Here is a 20,926-nt window from a genome sequence, read left to right on the forward strand (position 1 = left end):
AGTTGTCCAGAGAATTCTTTCAATTTCTTCTTTGCCCTCTGGTTCTAAGAGCTCTGGCAACTTTCTGTTATTATACTGATATGTTAAGTGTCATTTCTGGTCATCACTTTTAATTCTTAAATCTCACCCAAGCTGTATTTTGACAGTTTTTGCTATGAGATACCTTATATTTTCTTTTTTTTTTTTTAGTTTTTATTTTAATATTTCTCTATGTCCCATTGAGTAATTAGCTTCTATTTGGTCACTTAGTATTTTCAGGGAATTATTTTCTTGGGTAAAGTTTTGTGCTTTTTATTCCAAGTAATTAATTTTCTTTTTTTAAAAATTTTCTTTTAAATTTTATTTAAAGTAATGGGTTAAGTGATTTGCCCAAGGTGTCACCCAGCTAGGCAATTATGAAGTATCTGAGACCAGATTTGAATCCAGGCCCTGATGACTCTGGGGCTAGTGTTCTACCTAGCTGCCTCTAACTCTGTTTTTATACACCTTCTATAGCTCTCATTTTGTTTTTAAAATACTTTTTATTCTTTTTTTCTTTGCACTCTTGCTTTAACTCTTCCATGGATTCTTGTTGGACTTGTGGTTTTTTTTCCTCTGAGGCTATTCTTGTAGCATTTTCTTCTTCCAAGTTTCTTCTTGCTTCACTGTCTTGATAATAACTGGTGAGTTTTGTTTTGTTTTTTTTTTTTGCTCCTTCTTCCAGCCTAGTTCTTCACTTTCAACTTATTGCTTTTTTTAAAATTAAAAAAAATTTTTCCCACAACTCCTTTTTTAAATTGTTTTTAAGATTTTATTTATTTTGAGTTTTACAATTTTTCCCCTAATCTTATTTCCCTCCCCCACCCCCCACAGAAGGCAGTTTGCCAGTCTTTGCATTGTTTCCATGGTATACATTGATCCAAATTGAATGTGATAAGAAATCATATCCTTAAGGAAAAAACATAAAGTAAAAGAGATTAGCAAGATCAGACAATAAGATATCAGATTTTTTCCTAAATCAAAGGTAATAGTCCTTGGTCTTTGTTCAAACTCCTCAGTTCTTTCTCTGGATACAGATGGTATTCTCCATTGCAGACAGCCCCAAATTGTTACACTGATGGAATGAGCAAGTCCAAGGTTGATCATCGCCCCCATGTTGCTGTTAGGGTGTACAATGTTCTTCTGGTTCTGCTCATCTCACATAGCATCAGTTCATGCAAATCCCTCCAGGCTTCCCTGAATTCCCACCCCTCCTGGTTTCTAATAGAACACTAGTGTTCCATGACATACATATACCACAGTTTGTTAAGCCATTCCCCAGTTGAGGGACATTTACTTGATTTCCAATTCTTTGCCACCACTAACAGGGCTGCTATGAATATTTTAGTACAAGTGATGATTTTACCCATTTTCATCATCTCTTCAGGATATAGACCCAGTAGTGGTTTAGCTGGATCAAATTGTATGCACATTTTTATTGCCCTTTGGGTCTAGTTCCAGACTGCTCTCCAGAAAGGTTGGATGAGTTCACAGCTCCACCAACAATGCATTAGTGTCCTAGATTTCCCACACCCCTTCCAGCATTGATCATTGTCCTTTCTGGTCACATTGGCCAGTCTGAGAGGTGTGAGAGGTGGTACCTCAGAGATGCTTTAATTTGCATTTCTTTAATCAATAATGATTTAGAGCAGTTTTTCATATGACTATGGATTGCTTTGATCTCCTCATCTGTAAATTGCCTTTGCATATCTTTTGACCAGTTGTTGATTGGGGAATGACTTTTTTTTTCTTAAATTTGACTCAGTTCTCTGTATATTTTAGAAGTGAGTCCTTTGTCAGAAATACTAATTGTAAAGATTGTTTCCCATCAGCTTTTTTCTTGACTTTGATATTAGAATTAAAAAATTATATCTTTAAAGATAATCCATTTAGTCCAAATGATTGAGTTAATATTGAACAATGGATCCAGTTTCTGTCCTTTTCCAATAAGAGAGACTAAGAAGATAGATGTTTGTTAGTGCTGGCCTTTGTGGCCTTTCTTTGGGGCAAAGGTGTTTCTGCCCTGTACTTTAGGGTCTTTTATGTTCTGCTGCTTCCACAGATATGAATTGGAGCTTGCAAACTTTTAACTTGCAAACTTTTAATGTGGCCAACTGTGGTAAATGGTCTGCTCATTGCCTTCATGATCAGAGCTCTACAAGTTTCTGACCCAGGTTTCAGGTCTATCAGCTTGTATGAATTGAAGGTTTCATTGAACTGCTGTTGGTCTCAGGCACTCTTAGGCCTCTGGGGGGCTCTGTAGTCGCTAAACCTCAGGCTCCCATTTGGTCTGGCTATCTTGCCCTCACTGTAGAAATCTATCATGAACTGGAGGCTAACATGGGTTCCTGTTCTACCCTTTGGTTCAGAGCCACAATTATTTTTTGCTTCCAAAACTTAATTCTTGCTCAATACACAGCAGTCACTAGCTTGTACCACCCCTATGATGCAGAATCCCTGCTTTTACCTCTCTTGACCTGTTCAGTTATGACTTCCTTTCAGTACTTGGGCTCTCATTGTGGTACAGCCCTGGGCAGAACTAGTCTCCAGGAGTAGCCAGATTTTCAGTCTTCATAAGCTTCCCTGTGTTGGAATATGATTCACTTTTTCTTGAATTTTTCAATCAGAATTTGTTCTGGTGAATTTTCTAGGTCTTTGTGGATAAGATTTGGTGGACGAGTTAGACCACTTCTTTCTACTATTCTAACATTTTGACTCCACCCCATCACTTTGATTTGTGGAATAATGAAGGAGGATTTCTTCCCTACCTAGGAAGACCATCCTTGGGACAAAGTATTTTATAAAGAGGAAAACAAACAGTTAAACAAAACTAATGAACACATCAAGGGTGTCTTAATAGTTTATGCAGTCTCCTCTAAAGTAGATTAGAATTTTGACTGTAATTCTTAGTTTCTGTTATTGGAAAGAGTCTAGAAATTAGATCCATTGTTCAATATTAGTTCCATCAATTGTTGGACTAGATAAAGTTATTTTTGAAAAAATATAATTTTTATTTTTAATATCTAATTTCATTTCTAGTATATATATATATATATATATATATATATATTTTAAATAAATCCATGTTAATTTTCTCTGGTTTAGGTTAAACTGCCATTCAACGCACAGAGAATCATTTCACTTTCTCGAAATGATTTTCAATCCATGCTGAAAATGCATAAGTTGACTCCAGAACAGCTGGATTGTATACATGATATTCGAAGACGGAGTAAAAATAGAATTGCTGCGCAACGTTGTCGAAAAAGAAAACTTGACTGCATACAGAATCTTGAGTTAGAAATTGAAAAATTGGTGAGTAAACATTATTTCCTCTTTTAAACTAATTCAAATATTTTCTTTAATTTATTGTACTGATCCAAAAGTCAGTTATAAATAATCCAATTTAAAAGAGAAGGGAACCCGCATTTTATTTAGTGTTTTCTATGTACCAGACACTATGTTAAGACCTATACAAATATGGGGCAGCTAGGTGGCGCAGTGGATAGAGCACCAGCCCTAGAGTCAGGAGGACCTGAGTTCAAATTTGGCCTCAGACACTTAATAATCAACTAGCTGTGTGACTGTGGGCAAGTCACTTAACCACCCCCCTCACCCATTGCCTTACCAAAAAAAAAGTTATACAAATATTGTCTCATTTGATCCTCATAGCAACTCTGCCATTATTATTTCCATTTTACAGTTGAAGGAACTGAGGCATACAGTGCCCAGAATCACAGCTAATATCTGAGGCTGTATTTGAATTTGATTCTTCCTTATTCCAGGCAGATAACACTAAAATAAAATTTAATACATCTTTTGAAAATTTCTTGAAATAAAAATATGAGATTTAAGAAGACTGGAAAGATAAGTAGGAGGCCAGGTTATTAAAATCTTTAAATGCCAGTCAGAGCAGTTTGTATTCCTGGAAGTTATAGGAAGTCACTGGAACATTGAGCTGACATAGACAAATGTACATATTAGAAAAATCTCTTTGGCAGCTATGTGGAGAACTGATTAGACTGGAGAGATTTGAGACTCAGAGACCAGTAAGAAGATTGTGGTTTTTCTGAGTGAGAGCTGATAGACAGCCTAGGGTAGAGTTGTGGATGTGTCATTGTAAAGAAGGGAATTAATGTTTTTTTTTTTTTTTTTTTGCAAGGCAATGGGGTTAAGTGGCTTGCCCAAGGCCACACAGCTAGGTAATTATTAAGTGTCTGAGACCAAATTTGAACCCAGGTACTCCTGACTCCACAGCCGGTGCTTTATCCACTGTGCCACCGAGCCGCTTCAGGGAATTAATGTTTTTATAAAGGTTGAAATCACATGATTTATCAATGGATTAGATATATGAGGTGACTGGAGTTAAAGATGACACTAAGATTAGGATTTTAGGTGATTGGGAAGTTAATGGTGACCTCACCTGCACTAGGGGAATGAATTCAGAATTAGGGAGAGGAATTGGAAGAGGAAGATGAGTTCTGTTTTGAACTTGTTGAGTAGTTGAGTGTGTTGTTAGAATATCAGTTTGAACTGTCCAAGAGGTAAGCAAAAATGGTTCCTGAAGCTCAAGAAAGAATTCAGTGCTGGGAATCATTTTCATAAAAGTGACAGGTGAAGCCATGAGAGGTAATGTAATCCTCAGTGAAATAGTATATAAAGAAAAGAGATGAGGGCTCAGGATAGAGGCCCAAGAAAAGAACTTAAGATGTTTTATTATCTCTTTCATTTATCTATCTATCTATTTATCCACTCATTATTCATTTATTCATTCATTTATTTTTTAGGTTTTTGCAAGGCAAATGGGGTTAAGTGGCTTGCCCAAGGCCACATAGCTAGGTAATTATTAAGTGTCTGAGACCAGATTTGAACCCAGTTAATCTTGACCTCCAGGGCAGGTGCTTTATCCACTGTGCCACCTAGCCACCCCATTTTATTATCTTAAAGAACAACTTTTACTGGTTTTCCTAAAGCTATCAGTCCCCAGTTAAGAAATAATAGACTTGAACTACCTTTATTTTTGCCCCATCAATCTTCTTTTACATCTTGAGGGCTAATTTAGCTGGGTCAGTTGAGGTCTCATTGAAAAAACAATATTAACATCAGAAGCATTTTGACCACAGGCTTGTAGTTTGTCATATCAATTTATTCCTCATCACATTTTATTTCAACTGTTGGTTGAATATACTGAGGCTTGTTTTTCCAGTGTTTATCATTTAAAAAAAAATTTTTTTTAAATTTATTATTTCTTGATGTCTCAGGAGTCACTAGCTTCCACTTATTCAATTCTAATTTTTATGGGATATTTTTTTCAGTGAGCTTTTGTACTTTCTTTTCCTTTTGACCAATTGTACTTTTGAAGGAGTTGTCTTTTTTTTTTTAAAGGTTTTTGCAAGGCAAATGGGGTTAAGTGGCTTGCCCAAGGCCACACAGCTAGGTAATTATTGTTTGAGTTCTGATTTGAACCCAGGTACTCCTGACTCCAGGGCTGGTGCTCTGTCCACTGCACCACCTAGCCACCCCAGGAGTTGTTTTCTTTAACGAATTTTTGTATATCTTTTTCCATTTGGCCAGTTCTGTTTTTTAAAAAGTCCTTTTTGTCGTTGAATTTTTGTTCCTTTTTTTCACCTCTCTCTCTCTCTTGCACGTGCATATACCCTCTCCATTTGGAGTTTAAGTGACTTTCCCAGAGTCACACAATAAGTTTCTGAGGCTGGATTTGAACTTAATTCCTCCTGTCTCCAATACCACATACTTCTTCTGACCCCACTTCTATTTTTCTAGGTTCTATTTTCTTCAGTAGTTTTGGCACTTCCTTTACCAAGCTCTTCATTCTTTTTATCATGATTTTTCTTGTTTCTTTTTCCTATTATTCCTCTACCTGTCTTATTTGATTTTTTATTATCCTTTTTGAGCTCTTCCATGAGTTGGTGGTTTTTTGTTTTTTTTTTTTTTGGACTTCACCCCAATTCACATTTTCTTTGAGGCTTTTCCTGTTGCTTTTATTTTGTTGTCCTCTTAAGAGTTTGTATTTTGATTTTTCCTGTATATTTCACCATAATAACATTCTGTGGTCAGGTTTTTTTGGTTGTTGCTTGCTCACTTTTTCTACCTATTTCTTGACTTTTAACTTTTTGTTAAAATTGCACTTTCTTCTCAGGAAGCGTTGAGAGAAAGGGGTGGCTACTATTCAAAGCTTCTGGGTTTTATTCTGTTCTTTTCAATATCTTTTTCAAGGTATCTTTTTAAAAAAAATTTTTTTTTTTTATCTTTTGCAAGGCAATGGGGTCAAGTGGCTTGCCCAAGGCCACCCAGCTAGGTAATTATTAAGTGTCTGAGGCCGGATTTGAACTCAGGTACTCCTGACTCCATGCTGGTGCTCTATCCACTGTGGCACCTAGTCGTCCCTAGTTCAAGGTATCTCTAAGGATTCCTCCTTGCCCTGGGATTGTGACTCAGAATGCCACATGGACAATGCAAGAGAGTCCTGCACCTAGTACAGTCTAAGTCTTACTTTTAATCTTATTCTAGCTATCTTAAATAAGGAATCCCTAGCTTGAGTTATTACATTACCTTTTAGATCTGTTAGTAATTATTAGTAATTTTTATATCTCTCCCATCTGTTTCACGATTCTGCAGTTTATCCTCATTGTTTCTAATTTTTGCAGCCCACTAAAATCTCTATAACTTTTCCCAAGAGTAACTTCTGTCTAGACATATCTGCCCCATCTTGTACTTGTGAAGTACATTTATTTGAACCCAAGTGCAGTTTTTTTTAATTAATTTTTGAGTTTTACAATTTCCCCCCCATCTTGCTTCCTTCCCTCCACCCCCCGCACAGAAAGCACTCTGTCAGTCTTTACTTTGTTTCCATGTTGTACCTTGATCCAAATTGGGTGTGATGAGAGAGAAATCATATCCTTAAGGAAGAAACAAAAAGTCTTAGAGATAACAAGATCAGACAATAAGATATCTATTTTTTCCCCTAAATTAAAGGGAATAGTCCTTGAACTTTGTTCAAACTCCATGGCTCTTTATCTGGATACAGATGGTCTTCTTCATCACAGACAGCCCCAAATTGTCCCTGATTGTTGCACTGATGGAATGAGCGAGAACATTGAGGTTGAACATCACCTCCATGTTGCTGTTAGGGTGTACAGTCTTTTTCTGGTCCTGCTCATCTCCCTCAGCATCAGTTCATGCAAATCCCTCCAGGCTTCCCTGAATTCCTGTCCCTCTTGGTTTCTAATAGAACAATAGTGTTCCATGACATACATATACCACAGTTTGCTAAGCCATTCCCCAAATGAAGGACATTTACTTGATTTCCAATTCTTTGCCACCACAAACAGGGCTGCTATGAATATTTTTGTACAAGTGATGTTTTTACCCTTTTCCATCATCTCTTCAGGGTATAGACCCAGTAGTGGTATTGTGGGTCAAAGGGTATGCTCATTTTTGTTGCCCTTTGGGCGTAATTCCAAATTTGTCTCCAGAAAGGTTGGATGAGTTCACAGCTCCAACAACAATGTAATAGTGTCCCAGATTTCCCACAACCCTTCCAACAATGATCATTATCCTTCCTGGTCACATTGGCTAGTCTGAGAGGTGTGAGGTGGTACCTCAGAGATGCTTTAATTTGCATTTCTCTAATAAGTAATGATTTAGAGCAATTTTTCATATGGCTATGGATTGCTTTCATCTCATCTGTAAATTGTCTTTGCATATCCTTTGACCATTTGTCAATTGGGGAATGGCTTTTTGTTTTAAAAAAATGTGACTCAGTTCTCTGTATATTTTAGAAATGAGTCCTTTGTCAGAATCATTAGTTGTAAAGATTGTCTCCCAATTTACTACATTTCTTTTGATCTTGGTTACAGTGGTTTTATCTGTGCAAAAGCTTTTTAATTTAATGTAATCAAAATCATCTAGTTTGTTTTTGGTGATGTTCTCCATCTCTTCCTTAGTCATAAACTGCTCCCCTTTCCATAGATCTGACAGGTAGACTAGTCCTTGATCTTCTAATTTGCTTATAGTATTGGTTTTTTTAAATTAATTTTTATTAAAAATATTGAGTTTTACAATTTTCCCCCAGTCTTACTCCCCCCCCCCCCCACGGAAAGCAATCTGTCAGTCTTTACTTTGTTTCCGTGTTGCACCTTGATCAAATTGAGTGTGATGAGAGAGAAATTATATCCTTAAGGAAGAGACAAGAAGTGTAAGAGGTGACAAGATCAGACAATAAGATAGCTTTTTTTTCCCCCTAAATTAAAGGGAATAGTCCTTGAACTTTGTTCAAACTCCACAGCTCCTTATCTGGATACAGATGGCACTCTCCTTTGCAGACAGCCCAAAATTGCTCCTGATTATTGCACTGATGGGATGAGCGAGTCCTTCAAGGTTGATCATCACTACCATGTTGCTGTTAGGGTATACAGTGTTTTTCTGGTTCTGCTCATCTCACTCAGCATCACTTCATGCAAATCCCTACAGGCTTCCCTGAAATCCCATCCCTCCTGGTTTCTAATAGAACAATAGTGTTCCATGACATACATATACCACAGTTTGCTGAGCCATTCCCCAATTGAAGGACATTTACTTGATTTCCAATTCCTTGCCACCACAAACAGGGCTGCTATACATATATTTGTACAAATAATGTTTTTACCCTTTTTCATCATCTCTTCAGGGTACAGACCCAGTAGTGGTATTGCTGGGTCAAAGGGTATGCACATTTTTGTTGCCCTTTGGGCATAGTTCCAAATAGCTCTCCAGAAGGGTTGGATGAGTTCACAGCTCCACCAACAGTGTAATAGTGTCCCAGATTTCCCACAACCCTTCCAACAATGATCATTATCCTTCCTGGTCATATTGGCCAATCTGAGAGGTGAGGTGGTACCTCAGAGAAGCTTTAATTTGCATTTCTCTAATAATTAATGATTTAGAGCATTTTTTCATATGGCTATGGATTGCTTTGATCTCCTCATCTGTAAATTGCCTTTGCATATCCTTTGACCATTTGTCAATTGGGGAATGGCTTTTTGTTTTAAAAATATGACTCAGTTCTCTGTATATTTTAGAAATGAGTCCTTTTGTCAGCATCATTAATTGTGAAGATTGTTTCTCAATTTACTACTTTTCTTTTGATTTTGATTACATTGGTTTTATCTGTGCAAAAGCTTTTTAATTTAATGTAATCAAAATCATCTAATTGGTTTTTGGTGATGTTCTCCAACTCTTCCTTAGTCATAAACTGCTCCCCTTTCCATAGATCTGACAGGTAAACTAATCCATGATCTTCTAATTTGCTTACAGTATTGTTTTTTATGTCTATGTCCTGTAACCATTTGGATCTTATCTTGGTAAAGGGTGTGAGGTGTTGGTCAACCCAAGTGTAGTTTTAACTCTATTCCTTCCTACTCTAACCAATTGGAAAGAAAATCCCAAATGAATTGAACAAGTATTTCTCTGCTTTAAGCCTGTGAACATCATGACTAGTAGTCCCTTCAAAAGCAAAAGAAAATGGTAATCTGAGGGGATGGGAAACATGTTCTCACCTAAATTTCCCAATTTCCTTGTCCTCACTTTACTTCAATTTTTTTGGAAGTGTATTAAATAAAGTAATTTTTATAGTGTAATGAACTATGTATACATAGTATTAATAATTCCCTCATCCTGAAGGTGTGGTAAATTCAAATACTTAAATTTTTAAGCCTCTCAGAAGTGATTTGTAAAATATTAGGAAATGTGCAAACGAGGAATGTAGTACCTGATGCAAGAAATGGTTCAGTTGAATTGCACTAAACTATTTTTCCTGTTAAGTAGTAATTTTTTTGTCTGAACTGTAAAAGAAAAATAAAAGTAGCTATTTTCTGAAAGTAATTATAGCTTTCTGTGATTAACTTGAAATATATAGAATTATTGATTTAAAGTGGGAAGATTCTTAAGAGATCATCTAGTCCAAATCCTTTATTGGTAAAAAGAAAAGTCAGTTTTAGAGAGATTGTGTTTGAGTAATAAAATTCTGAGTGGGATTTGGACCCCTTCCTAACTCTTTAAGTTAAGGACTTTACCCACTGTAGCATTCATATAGAATTCTTTACAGTTGAGAGGATATAGAATGAATACTACATTATTTTGAAATAGTTGAAAGATATAGTGGTATAAACTTTTTATTATGAGGTAGAGGCAGTACTTTAGTATATCTAGCACAGTACCTGAGACAGATTAAGCACTTAAGTAATACTTATTGACTTGACTTCTTTTAACTGAAGTCATTATTAATGCTGAGAATAACTCATTTGTTTTAATTTTGAAGGCCTAAGGATACCATCAGTCCAACTTAGTATGCCAATTTTAGTACTAATTAGTATTTATGGGATTCTCTTGTTCACCTGCTCCATACCCTTTCCCCATCCAACTTACTCATCTTCCTCAAATCATACTCTCCAAATAAGAATGGCTTGGGTGGAGTCAGAAGAGATGGTGGATACCCTGCCTAGTTTATTAAAAAGTGTCATTGTTGGGGAGGTGGAACCCAGAGAAACTGCTCACCCCCTTCTAACACATACCACCACAACTACTCCCATCTTCTATCACAACTACTCTTTTGACACTCTTCAAGTTTGAAGGATTAAGGGAAGGAGGTCCAGCTGAGGTAGCTGGTGGTCCCTGACTTTTGTGAGCTTCCCACTATGGTTTCCTATTTGCAATTATTTGTATAAAAAATCAATCCTTTTTTTTAAAAAAAGAAACTTATTTTTGAGTGACACTTTTTTTTGAACAAAACTTTAATTTTATTTTTTCCCATTACATGCAAGGATAGTTTTCCTTTGTTTTACAACATTATTTCTATTTTTTAACAACTACATGCAGTGGTAGTTTTTACCAATCTTTTTTTTTTTTTTGCAAGGTTTTGAGTTTTACATTTTTCTCCCTCTCTCCCTTCCCAACCCCTTCCCCTAACAGAAAGCAATCTGATATAGGCACTACATGTTTAGTCATGCTAAACAATAGATCCATGTTGATAATGTTGTGTGAGAAGAATCAAATCCAAACATAAGAAAAAACAATTAGAAAAAAATGATGTAATACTTAAGACAATTTTAAAAAATTGAAGATAATAAGTTTTGGTCTTCATTTAAACTTCACAGTTCCTTCTCTGAATGTGGATGGTAATTTCCATCATAAGTAGTTTAGAATTGTTTTTGACTATTGTACTCCTAAAACAAACAAGTTCATCATAGTTGATCATAACCTGATGTTGTTGTTAGTATATATAATGTTCTTCTGGTTTTGTTTATTTCACTCCACATAGTCTTTCCAGACTTTTCTGAAATCCTGTCCCTCATGATTTCTTGTAGAACAATAGTGTTCTGTCAAATACATATACCACAATTTGTTCAGCCTTTCCCCAGTATCCAATTCTTTGCCATTACACAAAGAACTGTTGTGAATATTGCAAAGGTAGTTTTCAACATTCATCCTTTTACAAGTTTTTGAATTCCACATTTTCTACCACCTTCTCTTTCTTCACCCCTCCATGGCATTGAACAATTTGATATGGATTGTTCATGTACAATCATGTTTGCCATATTTCCATATTAGTCATGTTGTGAACGATAAATTAGACCTAAGGAGAGTAACAAACATGAGAGACTAAGAAACATAAAAGTAGTTTTAAAAATTGAAAATAGTATGCTTTACTCTGTATTTACACACTCCATAGATTTTCTTTGGATGTGGATGGCATTTTCCATAACAGATCTTTGAGGATTGTCCTTGATCATTGTACTGCTGAGAGGAACTGAGTCTATCATAGGTGGTCATCTTGAAGTGTTCCTGTTAATATGTACAGTATTCTCCTGGTTCTACTCATTTCACTCAGTATCAGTTCATGTAAGTTTTTCCCGGCTTTTCTAAAGTCTGAATGATCTGTTTTTTGACATGGTCTAACATGGCCCTCTTTAGAAAGCCTGTTGGCTCTCTGCTTCGTTCATAGGAACTCTGGATTATGACTGATGAAGTTTCTAGTACTTTTTTTTTTTTTTGCTCTGAGATTCCTTTTTGGAGATGATTGGTGGATCATTTCTTTCTTTGCCCTCTGGTTCTAATAGATAGATCTAGGCAGTTTTCATTAGTGATTTCTTGAGCTGTTGTGTCCATTAATGTTTTTCAGGAAGTAAACATTTTTCTACAACAATTTTTTAATTGCTTATCTTAAAATCTTATTCTTTTTCCCCCCTCAAGAATTAAAATTCTTATTATCTTACAGAGTTATTGCTTTGTGTTTGATCTTTTCAGGAGTGCATTTATTGAGTAAGGCTCAATTAACACTTAATTTCCTACTGTGTCTTCTCTACTTTTTCTCTGCAGTAGTTTACTTGTTTGTCTCCTACACCTCTATCCACCCATGGTTTATTTCTTTTAGATAGTTATGTAGTGCTTGCGGAGAATCCATTTTCTCCCTTTATGCTTCTTTTGGCAGTTGTTATGGCGTTTCTTGTCCCTCTTTTGTTTCCTTTAGATTTATTTTTTGATACTGGTTTTACATCAACCTGCTTTAGTTCTAGAATCAAAGCTTTGTGCTAGGACCAGGCTCTTCTCCCTACTGTATTCTTTGGTGGAGGCATTGTTTTTGTTTAGTTTTACTCAATCCACTTGTTTCTTGCACTGTCAACAGCAGAGTAATCAGATTCAGATTCTGACATTTTAGTTTCTAGTGTGCTGTGTAGAAGTAGAATTCTGGAGTGTAAAGTTTGTAAAAGGATGGCTGAACTAGACCAAGAATATACTGATGAAATCACATTGGATATCAGGGCTTTCCTTGATGACTTCACTATCAGCCTCTGGCCCTATTGACATAACTTCCTAGTTACCTAAGGCACAAGAAGGTCTACCTAAGTAAATTGGGTTAGAGGTTCTTCAGATTTAGACTTTTTGCCCTACTGACTAAACTTGTTTCACTGTGGAGATGAGTAGATCATTTCTATCTGAGTCACATGCTGGAGTATCCTCTATGCTATGCCTAAGTAAACCTCTTATTGTTAACCATTAAATGACCTACCAGTGCCATTTCAGTTCAGCATGGCACCTAAACTAACAGACTACTGGTCTAACAGGCTTTTCATCAGACTACTGAATGGAGGTGGGTGAAGTGGGAAGAGTTGAGCAAAATGGAACAATACTAGGAGTAGGTGGGAATAAATAGCTTTTAAATGCCAGACTGAGAATTTTGTAATTTACCTTATAGGTAGTGGCAATAATAATATATAAAATTTATATGGTATTTAAAATTTCTAAATCACCTTACAAATGTAGTCTCCTCACTAGAACCTTTTGAGTTAGGTGTTATTATTATCCTCATTTTGCAGATGAGGAAACTAAGTCAGATTCCCTAGGAAACCATAGTGGGAAGCTCACAAAAGTCAGGGACCACCAGCTACCTCAGCTGGACCTTCTTCCCTTAATCCTTCAAACTTGGAAGAGTGTCAAAAGAGGAGTTGTGATAGAAGATGGGAGTAGTTGTGTTGGTATGTGTTAGAAGGGGGTGAGCAGTTTCTCTGGATTCCACCTCCCCAACAATGACACTTTTTAATTAACTAGGCAGGGTATCCACTATCTTTTCCAACAAGAGGAAGGTGATGATTTAGATAAAAGAGACATGGTCAAAGTTAGGAATGATCAATGTTAGGAAAAGAGCCAAGAGAACAAGTTTATACCAAAGAGAGAGTATCCAGCTCAAGGGGCTAACCTGAATAGCCTGACATGATCAGACCTCTGTTTTTGGAATATCAATTTAGTAGATATGTAGAAAAGAGATTGAAAGTAGAAAGACAAATTAGGAGGCTATTGAAGTAATCCATATGAAATATGATTAGGACCCAAGTTAGAGGTTGTACCAGTTTGAGAGATTTATAGAAATATAATCAACAAAATATGGCAACCAAAATGATGACTAAGAGAGAACATTGATAATTATCATCTTTTATATCTGCTTCCTCATCTTTATTTGATCTTTATGATAAGAAATTGGCATTTACATTTTTCTTGCATACTCAGTAAAAATATGAGAAAGAGAGCAAATAAGTTTTTAAAATGATTCCCACATTAACTCTTTATGGTCACATAATATTTGATGTGGTAAAACAAAGTAGTCTTTAATTCTCTCCTTCCCCTCATGAAGTCTTTCATACATATATTAAGTAATGTTATATGTGAATAAATACAGCCACAAAAATTTTATTCAGACATAAAATAGCATAATGTAAAATCAAAATTATGACTATCATGGAATATGTCATCCACAAGGTCCAAATGGGAAATTCCCTTCATATTTTCCTTTTTGCAGATAAAATTATTCCAATTATTTCAAACCCCTAAATATTATAAGCCTGCCTTAGTGAAATGCATAATTATTTAAGAGACTAGCCCAGTCAGTGAACTCTTATTGAATCTTTTAATCTAGGCAAGGATTCTTGAAAAAGGTGATAATTTGAGCAGTGTGGAAGGAAATTAGGGGTAGATTTGAGAAGCGAGAGCATTTCATATATAAGATATTGTTATCAGTGGAAACTGTTCTTTCCAAGATTTCCATTGATCCTTTAATGGCTAAATCCAATGTTACCTTTTCTCAGTTTCCATTCCACTTGAAAACTCAGTAGTTTTTGGCCACTATTGGTTATCCCCTTGAGCTGGATACTCTCTCACTTTGGTATAAACTTGTTCTCTTGGCTCTTTTCCTAACTTTGATCATTCCTAACTTGAACCATGTCTCTTATCTAAATCATTACCTTCCTCTTGTCCATTAATTAGAGGACTCTCCCTAAGAGCTGTCTTAGGCCCTTTTCTTAATATACCCTCTTTTCTTTGTTAATCTTACCAGTTTCTATGGATTTATTTCTATGAATGATTCTCAAATGTATGTATATATTTTCAGCCATATTTTCTTTCCTGACCCTCAGTTTAGTATTGTGAAGCCTTTTCTAGACATGTCTACCTGGATAATACATAGACATTACAAATTCAATATGTATAAAATGGAACTTATATTTTCTTAAAATGTCAGAACTCTCTAACTTCTTTATTTCCATTTATACCACTGTCATCTTTCCAGACTCTTAGGTTTACAATCTTAGAATCTGTCTTGATTTCCTTCTTTCTCATCCTTCTTAGCGAATCAAATATTAAAATCTTCATTCCATGTCTGGCAAATATCCCTTCTTTTTGACATAGCCTCTACGTTGGTTTTCCTCCTGATATATTTTGTCCCATCTCCAAATCAGAGTCCCATTATTTTTCTCCAGGATGAAATATGAAAATCTTAGCTTGGAATTTATAGGCCTCTGTAGTCTTGCCCCCAGAGCCAAATCATATCACTTACCTAGTATTCTCCATTCCAGTCAAACCAGCTTACTAGCTGTTTCCCATATCTTATGTTTTATCTTCTACATCTATGTATTGGTATAAGCTAATTTTCTTTAGAATCCAGCTCAACTCAGGTAACACCTTCTCTTCTCTCTCTTGAATTTACTTTGTATTAATTTTTTTTGTACTTTGTATTGCTCTTGTCCCACATAGTGGGGTAACCCTTTTTGCCTATTTTGTGCAGTCTTTATATTCCACTTAAGTAAATGCTCATTGAATTAACAATTTTCTTATTTCATTCCAAAACTTGCTATTTAAGCTTAATAGATTGCTTGTAGTTTTGATTCCCATGCTCTTATTGCAAATTGATTTACTATCAGTCAGCTCTTAGTGTTTTTGTTATTGTAATTATTGTTATAACAAAATTAACAAAATATGTTTTATTGTATATTTGTTATAATAATAACAAAATATATTATTGGTATAACAATTATTTAATTGTTGGTCATCTTCTTCTGAATACCCCCTCACCTTAAATTGTGAATAACAACTGAATAGTGATATTCTCTTGTTTTTATTATGTGCTTTAGTTGCACATAATAGTTCTCTGTGGTCATTAGGTAAATAACCTAGTTGTGGTGATTGTATTTATTAAGCAATTTTGAAAAAGAAAAAGAAGTAAAAACTGAGTACCAACCCTAAAATAATGAGATGTTTAAATAGTTCAGGAGACACATAGTTTCTGGGTAATTGACCATTTTATTAATAATGCTAGCATTTTATTAATATAAGAGGTCAGTGACAATCCAAAATGTTAAAGACCTTTCATGGAAACTGCTTAATTCTTTCATGCCCTTGGCATGGTGGGTATTCCTCAGAGTGGCGATCCACTCTGATCGGCTTATAATAATTGAGAGAATAAAGGAAATGTGGACTCATTCTAATGAAAGTCTTGGGGGGTAGTGACTTGAATCACCCAAGTCTTGGTTGATTTATTAATATACATATTAAAAAGGGAATTCACTTCTACCCCAGACTTGTCTGAACACAATGAGGAGGAATCAACACATTTCTCCAAACTTAGAATTATTTTAACTGTCTTTGATTAGCGTTTAAAATTTAACATAAAGAAATTTGATTTTCCTAGTACTTGCAGGAATGATCCTATGCAGAATACTTATTAAGAACTATAGGTATCTTTTTTTGTTTTAGAAAAGTTAACTTTTTTTTAACCCAGGGAAGTCATCAATATGTAAAAAGTTCCTATATCCATTAAAAATATTGTGATAATCTTGGATTTGGAAACAAAGTAGATGCCCATCAATTGCGGAATGGCTAAACAAATGGTGATACATGAATGTATTGGAATTATTACCCCTTTGTGGAGTTAAATGGACTACAAGTATTATACATTTTATGTTTTTGAACTTTTGCAATATATCAGTAATGTGTGCAGATCTTTTTTCCTTTTTCAAAAACATTTTTTAATGCCTTTACTCTTTGGAAAGGGGTGAGGGGAGGACAACTACTCCTAACTATGATGGTGTCAAAAATAAGACATCAATTAAAAACTTAAAGAAAAAAAAATTTTGTTCTAAGATAGTCTTCATTTTTACATAAAATAATTGATTCAGCATTCATTGATTTAGCAACCGCAACTCAGACTGCCCAAAGCTAGAGAATAAGCACAAATACATTACATGCACAATAAAATGTTTTTAGCAGTCCATATAAGTCTTTAAAGACTCATAAGAGAAATCTTGAATTTCTTCCAAGGTGATTTTTTTTTTCTTATTTTAACCTGGTTCTTGTTCTTCTTTATTGAAGAAGATCAAAATGACATACATGACTATGTTTGAGACAAATTACGGTATGCCTGACTGTGGCTGATCAGACCAGTATGAGCTCAAAATGCTCCACCACAGGTCAACTATAAATAGTCCATATGAACACCTGGCTTGGGTACTCTAAACTTAGATATGTCATGTTTCTTTTAAGCTGCTTCAATTCTGCCTTCGTCATAGAGCACAGCACCATCACTGATGAGGGCATGCCATGCTGGGCGGTCCAGTGCCAGTATCTCCCATGCTGTATAATAAATTCTAAAGTTCTTCAATGAGACCTTCAGGGTATCTTGGTATCACTTCTTCTGACCTCCTTGTGAGCACTTGCCCTGTGTGAGTTCTCCATAAAATAGTTTTTAGCAAATATAGATCTGTCATTCTAACAATGTGTCCAGCCCATTGTAGCTGCACTCTCTGTAGTAATATTGGAATGCTAGGCATTCGAGAAAGGACCTCAGTGTCTGGTATCTTCTGCTGGATGATCTTCATTTTGTTTTTCCTTTTGACTTTCTTTTTGCTTTTCCTTTTGCTTTTCCAATCCACAGTAAATTAGGTGAGCTCTTGTGAGCAAAGACTGCATTGGTAGCAAGAAAGAAAGCATAAAAGTTGCAACAAGTTGACACCAGTCTTGAATTACAGCAGTCTGGCTAATTTACTATACTAGTAAACTATCCTGTATTATCCTGTCAATTACATAAAATCAGAAATTAAGATCAGAAAAATATAGTGCCTTTTAGAACAAATTTTCTTTTTTCTTTTTTTTTTAAATTTTATTTGAGTTTTGAGTTTTACAGTTTTTCTCCCAATCTTCCCCCCCCCCAGAAAGCAATCTGTGAGTCTTTATTTTCTTTCCATGTTGTACAAATTGAGTGTGATGAGAGAGAAATCACATCCTTAAGGAAGAAACAGAAAGTATAAGAGATAACAAGATCAGACAATAAGATATCAGGTTTTCTTTGTAAATTAAAGTTAATAGTCCTTGGTCTTTGTTCAAATTCCACAGTTGTTTCCTCTGGATACAAGATGGCACTCTCCTTTGCAGACAGCCCCAAATTGTCCCTGATTGTTGCACTGATGGAATGAGCGAGTCCTTCAGGGTTGAACATCACTCCCATGTAGCTGTTAGGGTGTACAGTGTTCTTCTGGTTCTGCTCATCTCGCTCAGCATCAGTTCATGCAAATCCCTCCAGGCTTCCCTGAATTCCCATCCCTCCTGGTTTCTAATAGAACAATAGTGTTCCATGACATACATATACCACAATTTGCTAAGCCATTCCCCAGTTGAGGGACATTTACTTGATTTCCAATTCTTTGCCACCACAAACAGGGCTGCTGTGAATATTTTTGTACAAGTGATGTTTTTACCCTTTTTCATCATCTCTTCAGAGTATAGACCCAGTAGTGGTATTGCTGAATCAAAGGGTATGTTCATTTTAGTTTCCCTTTGGACCTATAGAACAAATTTTCTTATTAACAGTTTCAGTGTTTTTGGTGTTCACAGGAATTATGTCAGTTATTTGGAGAATCTAGCATAAGAGATTTTGGTCATTCCTCAATATTTAAATGAGACATTTTTGATATTTAATGTTTCTAATGAGTGTTAGTTTCTACATTACTAAGCCAGAAAAAAACCTTTTTTTTTCTTTTCTCTACAGCAAAAAGAAAAGGAGACTTTACTAAAGGAAAGAGATCATATTTTATCAACACTGGGTGAAACAAAACAGAACCTTACTGGACTTTGCCAGCAGGTATGCAAAGAAGCAGCTTTAAGTCATGAACAAATCCAGATACTTGCAAAGTACTCTGCCTCAGATTGCCCACTAACACTGTTAATTTCTGAAAAAGAAAAATTTACTCCTGACTCTGCACTTCTGCCACCATCATGTATGGATTTACCTCATGGGCTTCCAAATATTTCAGTGGCCAGAGAACAAAGTTCCCCTTATTCATGTGTAAGAGAAACAAATAATTCAATACAGGAACAACAGCAAGATTCATATCAGAACTCCCCACGAACTTCATCATTGCTTGTAGGACAATGTTGTCAAAGTGGTGGCATAACAGATTTCTGTCAAATGACTGGTAAATGTACCACTGATGATTAAAAACTATATTTCATGTCCTTTTGACTTTTACTTTTATAATCAGGATTTTTTTTATTAAACTTGAAACTTTAATGTAAGTTCCATACATTAGTTTCTGCTAAGCTTGCTCTTATTTCTAAACTGTTATCATCCCTGTGACCTTCATTAGAAAACCAGAGACAAGTTTTATTAGAAAGTATTTTTGAATTGGATATTATAATTACTTTTGAGAATAAGTCAAAGTCTTTTAAAAATCCTATAAGAAGATAGTGGTTTTAAGTTAATATTGATACTGACCTGAATTTAAAGTAAAACTAGAGTGAAAGTCTGGAACTGTTTGATAAAGTCTGGCACTTTTTTTTTGGCTGCTAATGAACCTTAAAGTTTTAAAAACCTAAAAACAATAATATTTCAAGTCATCAGTAAGCATTTATTAAATGCTTGCTAGGTTCCACTTAACTGTGTTAAGTGCTGGAGATGCAAGAAAGAGTAAGGAAAGTACATGCCTCAAGGAGTTTCTTTCACTGGGAAGGCAGCATGCAAACCACTGTGTACAAATTAGATATATACAGGATATATTTTGAATAATCTTGGAGGGAACACGTTAGCGGTGAGGGGTACTGGCAAGGATTTCTTGTAGAAAGTAGAATTTTAGCTGAACCTAAGGAAGTCAGGAGGAGGGGATGAAACAGAAGAGAATTTCAAGCATGAGATAGCCAGTGAAAATCCAGAGATAATGGGAGCTAAGAGTATCTTGTATGAGAAACAAAATAGGGAGATATTGAATCAAAGAGTGTGTGGAGAGGAGAGAGTGGTGTCCAACATATTTTTTAATTTAAAATAAAAAGAACACTTTTCCTCTGCTGTCAATAAATGGTCAAATGCTTATTTTAGGGAAAACTTGGCAGATGGAGTATAGGTCTCCCAAATATAGGAAGTTGGGAAATACATTTCTAAGTACTAAGTATGTACTTCTGTTAAGCAGATTTCCATTAATACAGAATTGATGAATAATCAAGTAAAATGTTTAATTTATTAATAACTTTTCTGTCTTTTGGGGCATATTATATGACACCACTACTGAATTACATTTTGAAGTTTTCTGTTTAAAGTTTTCCCCTGAATTAAATATTACAATTTTCATTTTCACTGATAAAGAAAACAAAAAGAGTTGGGCGGGGGAAGAATTTGTAAGATTTTACCAGATGTGTTAGTCAACAAGTATTTATTATGCAACATGCTTTTTGGGCATGTTGGGACCTATTTGTTGCACAGCACTAATCAGTAAAATACTCAAAATGTTAATGGTATAGAAGCTGAATTAGATTTTCATAGAAAATTTAATTTTCTGATTAGGGTTATATCCACTTACATAGTACAAAGGCACAAGCAGACACCTTAACCTGAATGTTTTTGTAAAGTTCTCTATTTTAATTTGGTGTGTAAATGGTTTTTAATTATCTGATAAAGGCTTAGTTATTAAGGACATTGCATTGAAAAGCTGCCCAAAATGAACTGGTCAATTGTGGCTGGTTCTATGTTTGGATTTATCTTAAGTCCTTAGAATGACATGGAAAAATAAATGCATAGTGTATTGAATGACCCTAAAAATTTACT

General features: G+C 35.2%; 1 protein-coding gene across 1 annotated transcript in view; it reads left to right on the forward strand.

The window, feature by feature from the left end:
• The window catches only part of BACH1 (BTB domain and CNC homolog 1), a 51,063-nt gene extending 31,312 nt beyond the window's left edge, over positions 1–19,751 (forward strand). The window contains exon 5 of the mRNA XM_074213865.1: positions 18,881–19,751. Coding sequence (XP_074069966.1) covers positions 18,881–19,330 — 450 coding nt within the window. The 3' untranslated portion in view covers positions 19,331–19,751. The remainder of the gene's footprint in view (positions 1–18,880) is intronic.
• The last annotated feature ends 1,175 nt before the right edge of the window (positions 19,752–20,926 follow it).

Source organism: Macrotis lagotis, chromosome 1 (assembly GCF_037893015.1).
Source record: "Macrotis lagotis isolate mMagLag1 chromosome 1, bilby.v1.9.chrom.fasta, whole genome shotgun sequence".
In the NCBI taxonomy this organism is placed as follows: domain Eukaryota; kingdom Metazoa; phylum Chordata; class Mammalia; order Peramelemorphia; family Peramelidae; genus Macrotis; species Macrotis lagotis.